The sequence below is a fragment of the Neofelis nebulosa genome, chromosome 6 (genome assembly GCF_028018385.1).
Source record: "Neofelis nebulosa isolate mNeoNeb1 chromosome 6, mNeoNeb1.pri, whole genome shotgun sequence".
Taxonomy (NCBI): Eukaryota; Metazoa; Chordata; class Mammalia; order Carnivora; family Felidae; genus Neofelis; species Neofelis nebulosa.
In genome coordinates, this window is record NC_080787.1 from 48,970,735 (window position 1) to 48,991,450 (window position 20,716).

At 39.8% G+C, this 20,716-nt stretch overlaps 1 protein-coding gene across 1 annotated transcript in view; it reads left to right on the forward strand.

The window, feature by feature from the left end:
• Nucleotides 1-18,241: 18,241 nt before the first annotated feature.
• The window catches only part of OPN5 (opsin 5), a 28,035-nt gene continuing 25,560 nt past the window's right edge, over nt 18,242-20,716 (forward strand). The window contains exon 1 of the mRNA XM_058732602.1: nt 18,242-18,371. Coding sequence (XP_058588585.1) covers nt 18,242-18,371 — 130 coding nt within the window. The remainder of the gene's footprint in view (nt 18,372-20,716) is intronic.

Genomic DNA, 20,716 nt, shown 5'->3' on the forward strand with positions numbered 1-20,716 from the left:
AGAGTCACAAGGGGTGCTTTAAGTATGCATAATGAGACCTGAATTAGAGTCCCCAGTGGGACCCAGGTACAAGCATTTTAACAAGCTTGACAAGGGATTCTAATGTTCAGTTAAAGTTTTAAATCACTGAGCTAAGCCTTCATAATTATAAATTTCTTCCTCCCACTGTTCAATCATTCAGTGAGGCAAATGCCATTGGATACACAATTCCACAGACTGTTCTTTCTTTCAGGGAACATTTTAATGGCCATTGCTGGTTTTATTGTTTTTTCTCCATGGTTTTTCTCTCTATTTTCTATTTCACTGATTCTCATGTTTATTATTACTTCCTTTCTTCTGTTTATATTTGCTTGTTTCATCCTAGTTTCTTAAGATAGAAACGTAAGTCACTGATTTGAGAAACTTCTTTATCAATTATGTGTTTATGTACTTTTGATGAATTCAGCCCTTTATCATTATGAAATGACCTTCATTCCTTGTAAGTTTCTTTGCTCTGACATTTACTTTTTCTGATATTAATATAAACACAATAGCTTTCTTTTGATTGGTTGGCATGATATATCTTTTTGACCTTTAATTTTTTAACCTATTTATGTCTTTATATTTAAAGTACATTTCATGTAGGCAAAAAATAGTTAGCTTTTGCTTTATTATCCAATCAGACAATATTTGGCTTTCAATTTAGGTGTTTAGACCATTTACACTGAATGTGGTTATTGACATGATTAAGTTTATATCTCTCATCTTATTATTTGTTTTGTACCTGTCCCATCTGTGATGGCTAATGTCAACTTGACTGGGCCACAGAGTACCACATATCTGGGTAAACATTATTCTGGGTGTGTCTACGAGGGTATTTCTGGATGAGATCAACCTTTGAATCTGTATATTGAGTAAAGCAGATTGCCCTCCCTAATGCAGATAGGCTCCATCCAATTAATTGAAGACTTGAATAGATCACAAAGGTCCTCCTGCAGTAGAGGAAGATGGCATGTCTTCAGGCTGGGACTTCAATCTTCTCCTGCCTTTGGACTCGGACTTAAACTTGCATCATCAGCTCCCTTGGCTCTCAGGTCTTCAGGCTCGCACTGGAGCTATATCATTCACTCTTCTGGTTCCCCAGCCTGCCTACTGGAGTTCTTGGGACTGCTTAGCCTCCAGAATCATGTGAGTGAATTTCTAAAAATAAATCTCTCTTTTCTTCTCACACACACACACACACACAGACCCTATTGGTTCGGTTTCTCTGGAGAACATTTACTAAGACACCATCTAATCTTTGTCCCTCCTTTCCTCTTCTACTTTTATGGTATCTTCTTATTTCCTTTGTTGGTTTATTAGCTGCAACTCTGTGTTTTGTTATTTTGGTGGTTGCTTTAAGAATTATTATATACATCTTTAACTGGTCATAGTCTACCTTCAAGTGATAGACACTTCACATATGGTGTAAGAACCCTACAATATTATACTTCTATTTCTTCATTCCTGTTCTTTGTGACGTTGTCATTCACTTTACTTTTACATATGCTATACATTCTATAGTACATTTTTATTATTTTTGCTTAAGCAATTAAATGTTTAGGGAATTTAAATAATAAGAAAAGTATCATACATTTATGCTATAATTATATTTCTGTTGTTCTTCATTCCTTTGTAGGCTCGTATTTCAATCTGGCATTTTCCTTCTACCTTAAAGATTTCCTTGAACATTTTTTGTAGTGTGGGTCTGCTGCTGAATTCTTTCAGCTTTTGTTATGTTTCAAAATGTCTTTATTTGCCTTTGCTTTTGAAATGCATTTTCTCTGGTCATAGAACTCTGAGTAAATACTATCCGTCTCCCCTTACTATTTTGAACACTCTGTTCCACTGTTTTTGCTCTTGCATTTGTTTCTAGTGAGAAATTTCCTATTATCCTATCTTTGTTCTTCTGTGTACAACGTGTCCTATTTCCCTGTCTGCTTCTAAAATTTTTTTTACAATCACTGGCTTTAAGAAAATCACTTGTGATTGCTTTGATGTAGTATTTCTTCGTGTGTCTTATACTTGGAGTTTGTTGAACTTCTTGGCTCTATGAGTTTAGAGTTTCACTCAAATTTAAAAAAAAAAATCAGTTGCTATGCTTTGGAACATTTTCTTGCCGAAGCAACTCCAATTACACATATATTAGGCCATTTGAAGTTGTCCTACAGCCTATTGACTTTGAATTTTTTCAAAATTCTTTTTTTTCTATATGCCTTATTTTGAGTTTCTATTGCTTTTTCTTCAAATTCACCTGTCTTTTCTGATCCAGTTTGTCTAATGCACTGTTACTCTGAACCAGAGTTTTTTGTTTGTTTGTTTTTTTTTTATTTTTTTTTTATTTTATTTTTGGGACAGAGAGAGACAGAGCATGAACGGGGGAGGGGCAGAGAGAGAGGGAGACACAGAATCGGAAACAGGCTCCAGGCTCCGAGCCATCAGCCCAGAGCCTGACGCGGGGCTCGAACTCACGGACCGCGAGATCGTGACCTGGCTGAAGTCGGACGCTTAACCGACTGCGCCACCCAGGCGCCCCAAGTTTGTTTGTTTTTTTAATCTCAGTCATTGTAGCTTTCATTTTTAGAAGTTTGGTTAGAGATATTTTTGTATTTTATGTTTTCCATGCCTCTAGCTAACCTTCGAATATAGATATATATTTCATATATATGGACCCAGTCATACTAACTGTTTTAGTGTCCTGGTCAGCTAAATTCTAACATCTGTCTCAGATCTGGGTCAGTTTTGATTGGTTGATTTACCTCCTCATTGGAGATGGTGTTTTCCTGCTTTTTAACCTACCAATTCCATCTCTTCAACTCAGGGAGCCTGGATTCTTCCTCCCTGGGTCACACGTGGAAACTCTCAAGGCAGAAAGTAGTGCCAGGGAAGGACACATCATAAACGTGTCATTGGCTGGAGTGACATAGGAATCTTATAGTCTCATGGGAGGTGAGAGGGAAATCCTTGAAGATGTCTGTGACATGAACCTTCCAGCCACAGAAAGGAAGGTTATTATTTCTGAAGAGGAAATAATAAAAATTGAAAAATAGTTAACTATGGGGTGCCTGGGTGGCTTAGTCGTTTAAGCATCCAATTCTTGATCTCCGCTCAGGTCATGATTTCATGGTTCCTGAGATTGAACCCTGCATTGGGCTCTGCATTGACAGTGTGGAGACTGCTTGGGATTCTCTCTCTCTCCCTCCCTCTCTGTCCCTCCCTAGTTCTCTCTCTCTCTAAATAAATGAATATTAAAAAATGAAAAATTGGTAACTATCATAAGACTTAAATGTTGTACTACTTTATTTATCAAGTAATTTGTTATGGGGCAGGGATATCTGAAATGATTATTACATCCCTTGAAATGATTTAGATAAATTCAAGTTTTTTCACAGCTAAGATGGAAGGAATCCTTCAAAACCATGGTTCCAGAAACTGAATCCAGGCTAACATTGTGAAAATAAAATTTTGTTAGATATATTATTTATTGTAGTTCAAGCGACTAGTTGGATTACCTCCGTTTAGTTGTTGCATAGTTGTTTTCTTTTTTTAATTTCTGTATGAAAGGAACATTTACTGAGATGGATTTTTACAGTGATTGCTTTCCTTATCTAAATGGAGGAACAATTCTACATCTTTCTTGATGCCCAAGTTAATGTCTTTAATTCCGGGGATGCAGCATTAACTTGCAACCATCTGCTTGAGTGTTGGTGGTGAGTCAAAATGACAGTCAGAGGAGATTAAGGAAAAATGAGCAAACAAGAATATCTTCCTTTATCAAACTCTGGAGCCCGAGGCTAAACACAGAGCTTATAAATAAAAAGCTGTATTGAAGGATCAGAAAAATAGCACCATGACTAATCATCTGAAGAATTTAGAAGCAAGAGAGAAGAGATAAAAGTAAACTCAGATTCCTACTGTTTCTTTTTTTTCATGAGGGGACAGGTGAACACTGGAGAGGATCTTTCACTGCAGAGGATCTTGGCAATGTCATCCTGGTGCCTTACTTCTTGTTCTAATTCTAACGCAGAGCTCTTCTCCTTCCCCCTTTTCACCATCCAACAAATATTTACTGAATGCCTACAGAGTATGTTTCTGTTACTATGTGTGGCCTTGAGAACACTGTCAATGATCAAGAGACATAGTCTGTGTTCTCATGAATTTTCCTGTCAGGTACAAGAGACACACATGAAAAAGGTAGTTGCCAGGTTTACAAAGGAGAAGGTCGAGATTATTAGGGAATTTGTAACAGGGGATCACAGTTTAGCGGACCAGATGTTGGAAGCTCTTGTCTTGGTGGTGGCATTGGGATACTTTTGACTGAGACCCTGAGATGTGTAGATGCGCACTGTACATGTTCTTGTCTTGGGTGGATACTGGAGGTCCCAACAGAGGGTGCTTGATCTGATAAAGGGACCTTTGTGCTGGGTTTAATGCTTTTACCAACCTCAGTACCCTTCGGAAGCATACCCTCTCACTTCCCTTAGCCTATTTATTTCAGAAATAGAGATTTGCTGCCACAAGATTTTGGAGACATTTTAAATTCCTATTAATGGTTGTTGGGTAGGTACTTGTCCCATTGTAATTAAAAATTTTTGTGTAGTAGAATAAGAAAATACTGATTCAAAGGGGTATGTGCATCCCTATGTTAATAGCAGTATTATCAACAATAGCCAAAGTATGGAAAGAGCCTAAATATCCATTGACTGATGAATGGATAAAGAAGATGTGGTGTGTGTATATATATATATATACAGTAGGCTATTATTCACCCATAAAAAAGAATGAAATCTTACATTTTCAAAGACGTGGAAGGAGCTAGAAAGTATAGTGCTAAGCAAAATAAGTCAATCAGAGACACAAATGGTGTATGATTTCACCCATTTGTGGGATTTAAGAAATAAAACAGAGGAACATGAGGAAAGAAACACCAAGAGAGGCAAACCAGGAAACAGATTCTTAACTATAGAGGAAAAAACTAAGGGTTACCAGAGGGGAGGTGGGTGGGGGATGGGTTAAATAGGTGATAGGGATTAAGGAGGGCACTTGTGATGAGTACTGGGTGTTCTATGTAAGTGATGAATCACTAAATTCTACATGTAATATTACGTTGTATGTTAACTAACTGGAATTTAATTTTTATTACTATTTTTTAATTTTTTAAAAAGTTTATTTATTTTTAGAGAAAGGGAGTGAGGGTGCTAGCAGGGGAGGGGCAGAGAGAGACAGAGAGAGAGAATCACAAGAAGGCTCCATGCTGTTAGCACACAGCCCAAAGTGGGGCTCGTACTCACAGACTGTGAGATCATGACCTAAGCTGAAATCGAGAGTCAGCACACTTGACTGAGTTACCGCCCCCCCCCCCCCCCACTAACTGCAACTTAAATAAAAACTCAGAGAAAAAAAATTGTGTAGTGACCTTGCATGTCCATTAAAATGGAAGCTCTGTGCAGGCAGGAATAAACTTTGTCTTTTTTTACAGTTGTATCCTGAGCACCCAGCATATATGCTGGGCTCAAAGTGGAGAAACTGATATTATTTTCTTTTAAAGAGAGAATCTTACCCTTTTTGTCATATGGACATTATTATATTGCATAGATGACATCAACATCTTCCAAACAACTGGTGTCTTCTTCCTTGGAATTCCGATATTTGGGCCTCTCCTTGGACACTTAACTCTGACTTTCTGTAACCATTAGTTAACTTGTCAGATAGACTATAACCCTGGAACTTGGATCTGCTGAATCTACGGTCAGAGATTTCATTTTTTGCTGAGCCTGAATTTATACGCAAGGCATAGTACTTTAGCATTAGCAGAGCATCTGCAGACTAATCAGGGAAGGCAATGTTCTTTGTGCTGTTCTGTACCTACCCCCCCCCCCCCGCCCCCCCCATCATTTAAACATCTTTTCATTATTCTCATTCCAACATCATTCTTTGGAGAGACATAATGACTTTTTTGTGTGTTTTGTTTTAGAAATAGAGGCAGAGAAACAAGGAGACAATGAAAGAGAGGAATGCTTTTAAGGTTTTTTTTTTTTTTAACGTTTATTTATTTTTGAGAGACCGAGATAGACAGACCATGAGCAGGGGGGGGACGGAGAGAGAAGGAGACCCAGAACCTGAAGCAAGCTCCAGGCTCTGAGCTGTCAGCACAGAGCCCCACGTGGGGCTTGAACTCAGGAACCATTGAGATCATGACCTGTACTGAAGTCAGATGCTTAACCGACTGAACCACACAGGCACCCTGAGAGGAATGATTTTAAATGTTTATTTATTTCTGGGGAGAGAAAGAGAGAGAGAGAGAGCGGGAGGGGAAGAGAGAGGGAGACAGAGGATCAGAAGAAGGTTCTGCGCTGTTAGTGCGGAGCCCCATGTGAGGCTCTAACTCACATGGCCTGAGCCCAAGTCGGACGCTTAACCAACTGAGCCACCCAGGCTCCCCAGAGACATAATGACTTTTAAATAAAAAAAAAAAAATCACATATTCCAAGAAAGACAAATTTGTCCTCTAAGACCAGGCTTTTGAAAGCTAGGTATCTTAGCTCCAGGTGAAGCATAAGTGGGTGAATGGGAGATGAATTGAAGCATGACTTACAAGAGTCTTTGAAAAAATGGGATCATATGGATAGCCAAGATATGGAAGCAGGTGAAGTGTCCATCAAGGGATGAACAGATCAAGATGTGGCATCTATCTATCAATCAATCTATCTATCTATACACACACCCACACACACATGCACACACATATAAGTGTATGTGTATGTGTATATATATGGTATACACATACCATGTGTGTGTGTATGTAATGGAATATTATTCAGCCTTGAGAAAGAAAGAAATGCTTTTGTGACAACATGGATGTATCTTGAGGGCATTATGCTAAGTGAAATAAACCAGGCAAAGAGAAATACTGATGGTATCACTTATATGTGGAATCTAAAAAAAAAAAGCAAAACAAAACTCATAGAAACAGAGATTAAAAAAGTGGTTGCCAGGGCTGGGTGTTGGGAGAAATAGGAAGAGGTTGGCAAAAGGTATATATTTTCAGCTATGAGATGAATAATGCCTGAGGATCTAATGTAAAACATTAGTTGATACCAACGTAGGAGGCAGTTGAAATTTGCTAAGAGAATAGAACCTCAATGGTCTCACAAAAAAAATATATATATATGTATATATGCATATGTATATATGTATATATATACGTATATATGCATATATACATATATCTTTTTGTGAGACCATTAAGGTTCTATTCTCTTAGCAACTATATTTACTTGCTATTCTCTTAGCAAATATATATATATATATATATATATACACACACACACACACACACACACATATATATATGTGTGTGTGTGTGTGTGAGGTGATGGAAATGTTAATTAACTCAGTGAAGGGGAATGTTTTCACTATGCATATGAAATCACCATGATGTCCACTTTAAATATCTTAGAATTTTGTATGTCAGCTATACCTCAATAAAGTTAAAAAAAAAATGAGAACATATGATTGGAAAAGCACAATTATAGTGTTGAGAGGATATTTAAAACAGATTATATTGAGGACAACTGGGTGGCTCAGTAGGCTAAGCACCTGAGTTTTGATTTTGGCTCAGGTCATGATCTCAAGTGTCGTGAGATCGAGCTCTGTGTCAGTTTCTGTGTTGGGCGTGGAGCCTGCTTAAGATTCTCTCTCTCTCTCTCTCTCTCTCTCTCGCTCTCGCTCTCGCTCTCGCTTTCGCTCTCGCTCTCTCTTGCCCTCCCCCTCCCCCTCCCCAACTCACACGCTTATATTCTTTCTCTCTTTCTAAAATAAATAAATAAATAACACCCCCCCCCTAAAAAAAAAACAGATTATATTGGAAAATCTGGGAATATTTCTTTTTGGGACCTGGTCTGAAATCATCTTATCTTTGAGAAGGCTTGCCTAAAATGATTGTGTTTACTGACATGTTACATTTTATTTCTTTAACAGAATTTCCCACTTTTCTCCGTGAAAACTTATTTGAAGCGATGGTATGTGTAGTTAAGGGCTTCATTGATTTAGCCAACCTTTAACGAGATTCTACTAGGAGCTGAACGATAGGACTTTGTGGAGGTGCTGAATATCTCTGCACCTCAGTAGTCTCATTGACAACAAAAGTGATACCAACAAAACCTTCCTCAGAGCACTGTTGTGGTGTCGTATGGAACAATGCATGGCAAACGCTAAACGCGGTGCCACTTATGGGAGTGAGCGAACTCTTTCAGCGCTAGACATAAGATCCCGTGGCTGCTTAATGTCAAAAAGCCAATGCCTCGTTTTCAATCCAGACATACCATTAGGGCTATAACCCAGGTCAGGACACAGTGTGTCAGTACGAGATGATGTGTGAGTTTCTCTTTTCCTATTTTCGTGGTCTTTCTCAAGCAACTATATTAGGTAATCAAAGACAGTACGTTTTGATTAAAACAAAAAAGGACCTAAGAAGACAAACAATTAACACAAGCTTTAGGATTTAATTCTTGATTTTTAAAAGATGAATCTGAGATGTTTAAAACTGAAGAGCAGGAGCAAGTATATGATATTTTAAAGCACGGTCAGAGGGGCGCCTGGGTGGCTCCGTCGGTTAAGTGTCCGACTTCAGCTCAGGTCATGATCTCTCGGTCTGTGGGTTCGAGCCCCGCGTCGGGCTCTGGGCTGATGGTTGGAGCCTGGAGCCTGCTTCCGATTCTGTGTATCCCTCTCTCTCTGCCCCTCCCCCATTCATGCTCTGTCTCTCTCTGTCTCAAAAATAAATAAACTTAAAAAAAAAAATAAATAAATAAAGCATGGTCAGCAAACGGCGCTATTCTAGTTTCTGATCAATATAAGGGCCAGGTAGCTGCGGCAGGTTTTTTAATCACCAAAAAATGAAGCTTCCAAAAATTGCATCTCTCCTCATAATTCAATAAGATGAGATTATTTTTTCCAAAGATATGATTGGTCCTTTCAGCAGAGGGGTGGAGAGAGTAGGAAAGTCTAGAAAATGAATACCTTTCACTTGACAACGTTTAAAAGCAGCTGAAGTGCCCGGTGATAGAGGTTGCTTTGGAAAGAACCAGTAAGAAGACATCGCAAGATCTGAGCAAACCCAGCGGGAGAAGCCCAGGGAGAGAAACTTCTTTTTGGCAGTCCCTTCAATTGGTGAGTTTTAACCAGGAGATGAAACAGCTAAGAAACAACAGATTCTATCATTTCCTGTTTGGAAGAATAGGACCTTGAATTGAATGGTCGGTTGAAGGGAATTATGAGGATAGGTGAGGCATGATTCACAGGGAACAGACACAATGGAGTCCCCCCTCCTCCCCTTTTTCTCTGTGTCTGTAAGGACGGGGAGCAAGTAACAGTCCTTCCATCTGAATCTTTCTTCTGAATACCACTGTGTAATTGATGACGTTAATTGGACTTTTTTTCTCCTGTTGAGTTTAGGCCGGAATCTACCAAGTAATGCTTATCAGCTTTATGCTTGGAAGATATCTCAGAAACCCAATTTCAGGTCAGGAATAAAACAAGGCAGGCACCGAGCAGCAGAATAGTGAGAAACTGTAAAACTGCAGGTTCTGATCTCTCCCAAATTACTCTGAATTTCTTGCCAAAAACGGTGTCTTCTCATCTACTGGTTCCTCCCGGTATTTTTTTTTTTTTTTTTAAACCTTGTGTGGTATGGTTTATTTCTCTTTGAGAAGGAATGCATGGATGGGACTGCTTACATTCTGCATATGCTTCACGTTGGCCGTCATAATTACTGAGGGCAACTTCATGACTGCAATTCACAGCTAACTTGGTGTGTAGAGATGTGTGAGCTCAGGGCTGGAGTGTTAGAATTTGAGAAGTGAGAAGGGAATTTCTGACCCTTTTTTCAACATTCTTTTATTTCATCTAAGTGTCCTTTTCACACTAAAATCTGAGGTCTGGAGGGGGAAATACCATGTCCCCAGTGAGGGTGCAAAGTTTTCCCAGCCCGATCAGGATGTGCACGTCTGGTGTTCTGTAACGATGCTGACAGTAACCCTGAACTTCTAGTTTCATTTCTCGGGTTTACAATTTTGAGGCCAGGTGCTACCTTGATTATCTGCAGATGTTTGGGCTGTTGGGTTGCTTCCTTAGGAGGGGCTGGTGGGTGTATTGGGTCCCCTGGGAGAGGAAGAGAATGCACCCCAGGCCACAGCCTACAACATTATCTGGAACTGGAGCTGGAGGGGCCTCTTGTTCTGTGAATGAAAAGTGTCAAGGGCTGGCAATTCAAAGGGTTATCATTATATGAAATTCGGGCCTCGTCCCTTTGACCTGGGGGAAGTGACTGGGTTGGAGAGAATGTGGCAGTAAATTAATGTGAGACTTATTACTCAGCAATTCAGAAGAGGAGATATGGTTGTAATAAGGAGTTCCATGACGGTTGATACTTAAAGGAATTAATATGAACAATGTAAGATAATATTAAAGCAGGCTTTTCTATGGCTCACAATTTTCCCATTACCCGAGACTTGCCAATTTGCTTCAAGCTGAACTACTTAGGAATAAATTGACTCGGTGGCTATTACTCTGAGCAGACAACTCTGCCCATTTTTTACTTGACTTAGAAGATATTGAGTTGAATTGATTGCTCTCTTGCTGGCTTGTTTCTGTAGAGGAACAATATTTTTTTCTCCTTCCTTTTTGCCTCCCTCCCTCCCTTCCCATGTTTCTTGCTGTATTTCTAGTTAAGCGGGTTGAAAAAATTTGAGCTGTTTTATTTTCTTCTCTAGCATCATATTTAACTATGGTGGAAAAACCCGAATAGTGTATGTGCATTTCTGTTTGACAGCTAACTTCAGCTGATCAAAAGTTTTCTTTGTGGTTGTGAACAGTTCCCCTGTAGAGAGGGCAAGGATCTCATTAGCACCAACTAATGGATAAAGTTTCCCTCTCTGGAGACCTGGATTGGGGTTTTTGAACCCCCAAATTATTTATTTTGTTTCTTAATTGCTACTTTGCCTGGTGGAGTGTTGTAGCTTCCTTTTTAATGTAGAAGAGAAAAATACAATATCCTTATATAGACCCAGAATCCAAAGATTTGGATTATAGATTTGCTCTACAACGTATTTGTATGGGTATTATTATTGCTCGATGCACATTATGCACCTGTAGCTGCTGACACAGAAAAAAAAAAATCATTATGAAGAGCACGGCTTGTGCTTATTGAATTTACAGAACATCCAGTGAGCAAGAAGAGACACAATTACTAGGGAGAAAAATCCCCAAAGTGTCACCTGGGGCTCTGGCCTTTGGCTGACACGCAGCCAAGGCAGCGCCGGCACAAGATCAAGAGCATGGATTTGAGCTGCTACCTGTGTGGTAGGATTTCAGAGCTCTGAGTAGAGTCCTTTGCAGAGAACTCTATCTCAGCTCCTGTTAGATACACTGTAAATGGCAAAGCCCCAGGGGAAGTAACTCATGGTCTCAACAGGGGCCTGCCATATAATCTGTGGTCATTAAATATTTATACAAATGAATGCATGGATGAGTATAAAATTCTCGCGGATGTTATAAATAATCTGACACAAATCCTTTATTTAAAATATGAGCAATAAATATGAAAGTAGCATAGCTATGTTACATAATTAGAAAATGGATGGATCAAGTACCCCCACCCCCATAAAAAATAAAGGAAAAATTGCTCCTAACATCACTCTACAGGATAGCTCTACTCACCATTCATAATAAAAATGGAATCTCTCGACATACATTTTTGTAAATATTTCTTTCTCTACTTTTCTTTATAAAAAGTTTTATAGCTCTTCAATAGTTTCTTTTTTCTTTTCTTTCTTTTTTTTTTTTTTTTACCAAATATATTGTGAACCTCCTACTATGTCAACAAAATATATCAACTTCAGTTTTTCAGAGAAGAATTTGACAGGAAAGGAAAGGGGCCATGGCACGAGATACCTGTGTCCAATCGAGAGGCAGAGCATGAGGTAGAGAGGAGACTGTCTCAAGAGGAGACAGTAGAAGAAAGAGCCAAGGAAAACTCCACTTCCTTGTCCTTAGTAATCTACTTCCTGTACCATGATGGCCGATCGCTGGGGGTGAGGGGCAGGGATGTTTGGTTCTGTGTTGTTGCTACCTCATCATGAAACACTAGCCTAACGAGTGGCACAAATTTCTGGAGTTGATGTCAAAATGAATCTAGCCACAGACCCTTTCTCCTGCAGGCACATTGTGGGTAATCCTTGAGTCAGTAGTAAAAATGGGCAAACCCCCACCTGACAAAGACCTATAGAAGCCATCCATAGGACTTTTAAATTTTTAAAAGAATTGTGTTGCCTTGCATACATTTTATTTAACGCTACGAAAATTTACCCCTCGAGTTTCAACTTTCGCTGTTTCATCTTTCTTTCACATCCTTCTCCTAGCTCCTGGTTGCCTCTTTGTTAACTTTTTGGACATTTCATGATCTTCATGCTCTTTCAAAGGTACCCATAGATTGTATTGTTTCCAGCTCCTTTCTCTGGGCTGTAATTGATGAGAGCCGTACCACCCCTAATTTCAGCTCTATTGGCTGTTGCAATGTATCAAGTAACTAATTTCATAAACTCCCTCATGTTAATCTTCACGGGTGCCGATAGATTAAACTCTTTTATTCTCAGATAACGTGTATCTGGCAATAAATTTGGGGGTGATAATCCTGTAAGGTAAAAAAAATGGCAAAACTTTCAGAGGCCAGAGTAGGATAAAAGCAGGTGGGCAAGCTCATTTTGGGCAGAGAACTCTTAAAACACTTTGCATAAATAGCCATCCACATGCCCAAGCTTTTTGCCAACTCCTGCCCAACCCCAGAGAAAACTTAGCGGACAGAAGGGAAAATCTATTGCCTCACATTTTTTGAAGATAATTAATTGTGAGACTGAATAAGCTTCAACAGAATTGCACTGTCATCCTTGATACTAATTTATTTGTGTTTATCTCCTCATTGGAGGGGCCTCTTTGCTGTTGTCTTCTCCATAGCTGTTAAATAGCTGTTTTGTAAGTCCGTTTGGTTTGGACGTGAGGACTTGGGTCTGCCTATGCCTCAAGTTACCTTTTAGTTGAATTTTTTTTTTAATGTTTATTTATTTTTAAGAGAAAAAGAAAGAGAGAGAGAGAGAGAGAGAGAGACAGAGGGTGAGAGGGGGAGGGGTTGAGAGCAAGGGAGACACAGAATCTGAAGCAGGCTCCAGGCTCTGAGCTGACAGCACAGGGCCTGACGTGGGGCTCGAACTCACAAGCCGTGAGCTCATGACCTGAGCCGAAATCTGCCACTTAACCAACTGAGCCACCCAGGTGCCCCACCTTTTAGTTTTTATTGTGGAATCATAAAGGATTTTTTGTTTCAGGTGAATTTTAGTAACACAAAATATTTAACATTTTTATGAGTGATGAGGAGTGGGGATGTTTTCAGATTTTTCAGTAATAAGGCTGTTATGAGAACAGTCTTAACGAGTATAACTCATGGTCAAAAGGACCATTAATTAGCAAATGTGAGAGCAGTAGAGTATATTTTATTGCTTAAAGGCTCATGCTGTTGTGAATAATGTGAATAATAACATATAATTTACTCCAAGAGGTTTACTTTATATCTTCGCAGAGAATCATAAATTCAGGGGAGGGTCTTGAGAAGCCATTTATATTTTCTCCACCTTTGGACAGGAGATTTCTCTTGTAACCTTCTCACACCTTCCCTGAAATATTTAGTCCCTTCAAATAAGTACTTACAGTGTTATGTGGTTTTTCCACAGTAGCCAAAAACTTCTGTATTTCAATTTATTTTATTAAAAAAAAATTTTTTTTAATGTTTATTTATTTTTGAGACAGAGAGAGACAGAGCAAGAACAGGGGAGGGTCAGAGAGAGAGGGAGACACAGAATCGGAAGCAGGCTCCAGGCTCTGAGCCGTCAGCACAGAGCCCGACGCGGGGCTCGAACTCAAGGACCGTGAGATCATGACCTGAGCCGAAGTCGGCCGCTTAACCGACTGAGCCACCCAGGCGCCCCTGTATTTCAATTTAAAGCTAAGTTTCTCCACCTGCCATATACTTTGAGAATCTCGTCACAGATGTGTTATTTTAATCCTCGATTCTTTAATGTGGTTTACTCCAGCAGCATTTCCCTGCGTATGCTGTCTCTCGGAACGCCAATACCAGAAGACAGTATTGTGACAGAAAAGAAGTTTCCATGGTTACAAAATTTGGTAGGCCCTGCATACTATTGGACTCTCTTGGACATGATCTTATGGTAGCTATCACAGTCTCCAGAAGTTGTCCGTGGACCACAGTACTTAAGGAACAACTAGAACGCAGTCAGAAACCAACATATCAAAAAGCAAAAATAAGTGTACAGGCGATTCAGATGTGCAGCCGGGCGAGAACCATCGGTTTTGTTTGCAGGATCCTATCCCAGGGCACGGCAGATATGGGGATGAGGGTTCTGAGTACGTGGGGAGATGGAATGGGAAGCTATGTGTCATGGGCGGTCTTCAAGCATAGGAGGTAAAATGGGAAAACAAGTACCCAGACAGCCTTATTGGATTTACACAGTGACATAACTCAGTCCTATTCAGTACTGAAAAAGAAATTCCCTAAGACAGATCTTTGAACAAGTAGAATCATGCCTATATGTTGCAGTCATTATTTTAAATAGTACAGTTAGTGTTGTTCTGCAGACAAACTCGTGATGGTCACATTGCTACATCCTGCTTTGATCCTACTCCAGTGATGGAACATCACCTCCACAGACTAATGACAGTGATCCCATTGCCAGGGGTGCTCTTTTTCTATGCATTGGTTCCTCTACCTTTCTCCTTTAGGGCTAACAGTTATTCTGCGCATGGGTAGGTAAACCAGAAGAATGAAGTAGATTAAGCATGATGAGGGACTGCTCAGAGAACTTTAAGGAGTGAAGAGAGGCTCTTTTTTCAAGTAAGTTAGCGAAGGAGGCAGATTCACCTTTCGAAGGATGTGGACTGTGGGCAGGGGCCTGAAGGTCAACTGGAATATAAGTAGACTAGGAAGAAAGGGAACAGATGCTACACGTAGGGGGAACAGCATGTGCAAAGGGGAGAGTTGAAAATGAGCTTGTAGTGTATGAGGAAGAGTGAAGAGTCCCCAAACAACCAATGTATTTAGGGGTTTCTACTTCCTCTCTCACTCTGCCTCAGGAAACTACGTAAGTCATGTTTTTGAAAGGAACCGGAAACACCTACCCTCAAGTGTTTTATTGTCAAACTTGAATAATACAAATTCTGATCAGTGGGTCCAGAAGGAAATAAGCTGACCTATGATGCATCAAAAGCCAGTCTTCTGCCAGGCATTTTAGGCCCTACAGAACAAGATCCCATTTACCAAGCCATGATGGCTCTCACTTCTCACCATCACAGACTCTATTCCAACGAAGCAGATGTCTTCCAGTCCTTACACACTTTATGGTCATTTTTGCCTCCAAATCCTTGCTTATGCCCTCCGTGCACAGAAAACCCTCTGTGGTTCTCATTGCCCATTAACCTGCCCATCTAGTTAGTTTCTCAGATTATAAAATTATTTCCTTGCCTTATGTTTTAAAATATTATTGTCTAAAACCAAGTATGTCAGCATTCCAGGGGCACCAGGGTGTCTCAGTTGGTTAAGCGTCCAACTTTGGCTCAGGTCATGATCTTACCATTTGTGAGTTCAAACCCTGCATTGGGTTCTCTGCTGTGAGCACAGAGCCTGCTTTGGATCCTCTGTCCCCCTGTCTCTCTGCCCCTCCACAACTAATGTTCTCTCTCTCTCTCTCTCTCTCTTTCTGTCTCAAAAAAAAAATCAAAAACGTAAGTCAGCATCCTATTGTTTTATATTCTTATATTATTATTTTCTGATCATTAATTGCATCTTGTTTTTTTTTTTTTTTCTGTCCAAAATGATATAGTCCTTCAGGCTAGCTAAATCTATGATACATATCTCTTATCCTGCCTTATCTTGGGTTAATAGATGTTCAATAATTACTTCAATTGTTACCAAAGCATACATTTATTTAGCATAAGACCCTGAGGAAATTTGTCATTCAATAGCTGCATTCTCATGGATGGGCAAGTTTCAGAAAAGTTAAGTGTCCTAGCACCGCAATAACTAGATGGCCCTCCCCATGTACAGTGTGCTTTCATATCCAGTGTCATACTGTTTCTACAAGAAGCATGAATGGTGGGTAAGCATGATATTACCCATTTTATAGATGAAGTGACTGTGGTCCAGAGAGTTGAAATAATCTGCTCCAGCTCAGAGGGTGGATGTCACAGCAGGACTCAAACCCTCATCTTATGGTTCTGAATCTAAAGTGGAGGACAGGACTGGGCAGGCAGTGGGAATGGGGAAATCTGTGGTGAGGAGAGAATTTACCGGAAGGAGGGACAATCAAAAGGGTATTAGGAGTTCTAAAGATGAATTTGGACTTGGGGCAAGACTTGAGATGGTGGGGGGTGGGGGGGCGGGAGATTGGCAGCCAGAGATTTCTCCTTCCAGAAGCTCCAGTTCTTACAGCTCCCAACAAGAAGGATTTTGAATGAACACTAACCACGTGACTGTCCTCAAACTGTGCGTGGTAGGAGACAGTAGCTCCAGACACCGGTTCATCAGGAGGGTCACGGGTGGGTGGAGAAGTCCCATTTAGGCTCTAAGTTGGAAGTTAGGAAAAGGTTAGATCTGCGTCTTTTGGAGAGGTTGAATGGCATCCTCAGATCTCTGCTCATCAGTCTTTCACCAAATGTGGGGCACAGGACTCTAAATTCAACTTGCAAGCTGATGGGTTCTGTCCCAAATGGCTTCCTAGGGGGCTGAACAATGACATCTATTGGTTCAATTTGACATAGGTTCAAAAGTGGTAGAAACATCCACGCTTAGTATCTGCCCCCGCCAAACAAATAATAATAACCATACCAGAGGAAGTTAAGATATCAGCAGGATGCTCTGTCTCAGGAGCATCACACCAATCAACTTCCAGCATTGGGGATATTGTGTAATATATACATATTTTTTTTTTTTTTACAGGGCCCATCAAAGACTTTCTGTAAGGCTTTTAAAATCAAAATTCAGTAGAAAACACTAGGGCCTGTGTGTTTCGGGAGTTTCTCATTGCTCAAGATCTCATCCTGGAGCAAGAATAAGATAATTTAGGAAATGGATTTGAAATGGGTGATGGAATAATGAAATTGCTTTCTGCTTTAGGAAACTTGAACCCCAAATCTTCCTGTGCATGAGCCTTGTGAATTACAACCAGGATTGCACTCCTCTCTGAGAATGTCAATATATCCTTTAAAATCTCCTAGTTGTTAACTTCACTTAGTAAAGAGTCTACGTTCTTTTGTATTCAATGCTCTAATAACTAATGATTCTATTTCTTCTTTTAGAAAAGTGCCAAAGTCCGCTGAACATATAACTGATAGAGGTGCTCTTTTGGGCAATTTGGATAATTAAAAATATATCATACTCTGTCAAATAAAAAAAACATTTTATATATTTATAAAATACATATTTAAAAATTAAAAAAATGTTTATTTATTTATTTTGAGAGAGAGAGAGAGCACATGCACATGGGAGGGGCAGAGAGAAAGGCAGAGAGAGAAAATCCCAAACAGGCTCCACAATGTGAGCACAAAGCCCGATTTCTCACAAACTGTGAGATCATGACCTGAGCCAAAATCAAGAGTCACCCAGTTAACCGATTGAGCCATCCAGGCACCCCTATGATATATTTTAAATATTGATGGAATGTTTTCCCTCTCTTCCCATATATATATATATATATATATATATATATATATATATAGTATACTTCCTATAATATCTTCTCTTAGCTCAGACCTTTATAAAAATTGCTAAGAAACAGTAAAATGGATGGAGCTTGGTCTTCAATGTCTTATTCACCCAAGGGAGGGGTGAAGTGAAGTGACAAGAGAGTAACAATGATAAAGAAGTAAGATAATGCAGGCTTGAATAATCTATCTGCACACTGAATAGTTGAATACTGACATATCTGGGTCATTGAAGAAAAGTACTACAGTACTCACTGGTTATTAGTTGGGGAATCAAGTCTGACCCCGGGAACTTGCTTTGCATTGTAAAACAGGTTATGGGATGGTTCAAGTGGCTTATTCGGGTCTGTTGCCATTTCTACTGATTTGCTTTTCAGGCTCCTGGTCGCTTGAAGAGATCATGGCGCTAAACCACACTGCCCCGCCCCAAGATGAGCGCCTGCCACACTACCTTCGAGAAGGGGACCCCTTTGCTTCCAAACTTTCCTGGGAAGCGGATCTAGTGGCTGGCTTTTACTTAACAATAATTGGTAAGCTTCCTTAATTTTTCTGTGCAAAGGCTGCGTGTAGGAAATTCATGGGCTAACATGTTGACTTTGCACAAGGATTCAGATATTTATGTAGATGTTTTGAGTGGAACTGGAGAGTGGGAAGAAGGTAGAGGATGGGGTGGCATTGTGAAATTCAGTGAATGTTTCATAGAAATGACTCTATTATCTTTATTATTAGTGATGGATATTCCCTTGATCATCATAGAAGTTTTGTAGCAAAATCACTTATCCTGAGACTATTTTGGTTGCTTTGGGAGTAGGTTTGTCTTCTGAATAGTAAAATTAATGATAATGATATCTTATTTAAATACAGTGGTTCTTTTACTTTTTAAAAAATGCTTTTGATATAATCATAAGATGATAGGCTCAGAAAGGACCCTAGAAATCACCTCCTCTTCTCATAATTGAGGAACTGTCCCCGGACTGTGGTGACAACAGACACGCTAAGTTTATTTGCACCCAAAGTAGAGTGGCCCCATGATGGCATCACTAAGTGATTTTGGTGAGAGGTGGAAAAATGTATTGATAATAAAATGGGAGTAAGCCCAGGGTCAAAAAGTTTTATGCATAATCCAGAACATGGTGCACCTGCTTCCAGACTGTGCTTTCCAATGTGGTGGCCATGTGTGGCTGCTGGGTACTTGAATGGTGACTTTTCCAGAAGATGTGCTGTAGTGTAAATATACGCGAGATACTGAACACTTAGCACTAGAGAAAATAATGTAAAGACAGCTCATTAAGGATGTAAAGAAACTGACTACATGTCAAACTCATAACATTTCGGGTATACTAGGTTAAATATATTACTAAAATCAACTTAGTAATTGTCTTACTTTGTTTACTGCGGCTAACAGAAAAGTTTGAAATACATACGGCTCACATTTCTGGTTTACACTGTATTTCTATCGGACAGCAGTAGCCTAGCCGATTAGAATTCAACCACAAAACTTCTTAAATTTAAAACTGGTGTTCTACATTTGGGTAACCAGTGCACAGGTGGGTTATGTCTTTGGGGGTGTCTGCCTTTAATCTTTTCAGATTTGGGTCAAGCTTTGTTTCTCTCTCCTTCTCTCCCTCTCTCTTCGTCTCCTTCTCTCTCTCCCATCTATTTATTACGGGCTAAGAATTTCATTTAACCTCCTGAAATTAGAAAACTCATTAGAAAAGTCTGGAGACACCTCTATGGTCAGTGCTTGAGGCAAAAGGAATTGATGAGATTGAATCAGAAATTCCATGCAGAGGGATTCCCTGGGTCCTTGGCTTGATTGTTAGTTATTATCAGATGATTTAAATTCTGCTTCTTGTAAGTGGACCCTCATGTCCTTTCAAACACAAGTATATATTGAGTGCTCATTCTTTGCCACTGTTTAAATTTCTGGGAATACAGCAGTGAACAAAATGGGCAAATTCTCTTTCTGGACAGGGACCATCTGATAGTAAAATCCACACTGCATTTTCATTAAACACAAGTACTTTCAATTATCAGAAAAGGCACAACAATTGACATCTTATAAATTGAATTTGTCTCAGTCAATTGCAAGAATTGGTTTAAAAAAAAAAAAGTAGCATCTCTAACCTGACAAATTTCTCCAGATAACACAAAAGAGGGAGGGATCACAGTCCATTCCCTGCGCTGGCAGGGAGGATCTCAAGAAGAGAGGTAACCAGGCTGGGTGGGTTGGGCAATCAGGAAAATTTCTCACTTGTTTTATTTGGGGATGGAAGGAAAATCCACAGTCAGTTTGAAATGGGCATGCTGGGGTGAAGCTAGAAAAATAGGTCCAAAAAGAGTCCCCAAACAAAGGGAATATCAGATGACTCAGGGAGCTGGGAGTGGAGCCGAAGATGTTCCAGAACAGCCATTCAGGGTGAGGCCAGGGTCATTTGGAGGGATTTAGACTCATCCTAGACCCAGTCTTGGATTTGGTGCTATGTCTGTTTTTCACCCCTCCTAAGATAGGTATGGGAATATGCCCAGATTCCTTTCAAGGAACCAGAGTTCAATGACATTCTTGGTGAGTTTGGTTAAATACTGGAAGTCTTAGGGAAAATTGGAAGATGAAAAGACAGATGTGACCTTGGATAGAGGAGAAATCAATTAGAGACCCATTTCCACCCTCAACCCTTTTACTATAGATACTTGGTTTATTATTAACAGTCTGTATATGAGATTTCATTGTTTTGTATTCAGAGTGAGAGTCAGGATTTTGATCATCAAAAAACATACCCCCCCCCCCCGCCTTTAGCTTCTTAGTCTTGTTTTCCTTTATCATCAAAAATAAGTTTGCATTCTCTTGATAATCCCCTCCAGAGAAGATTGTCTA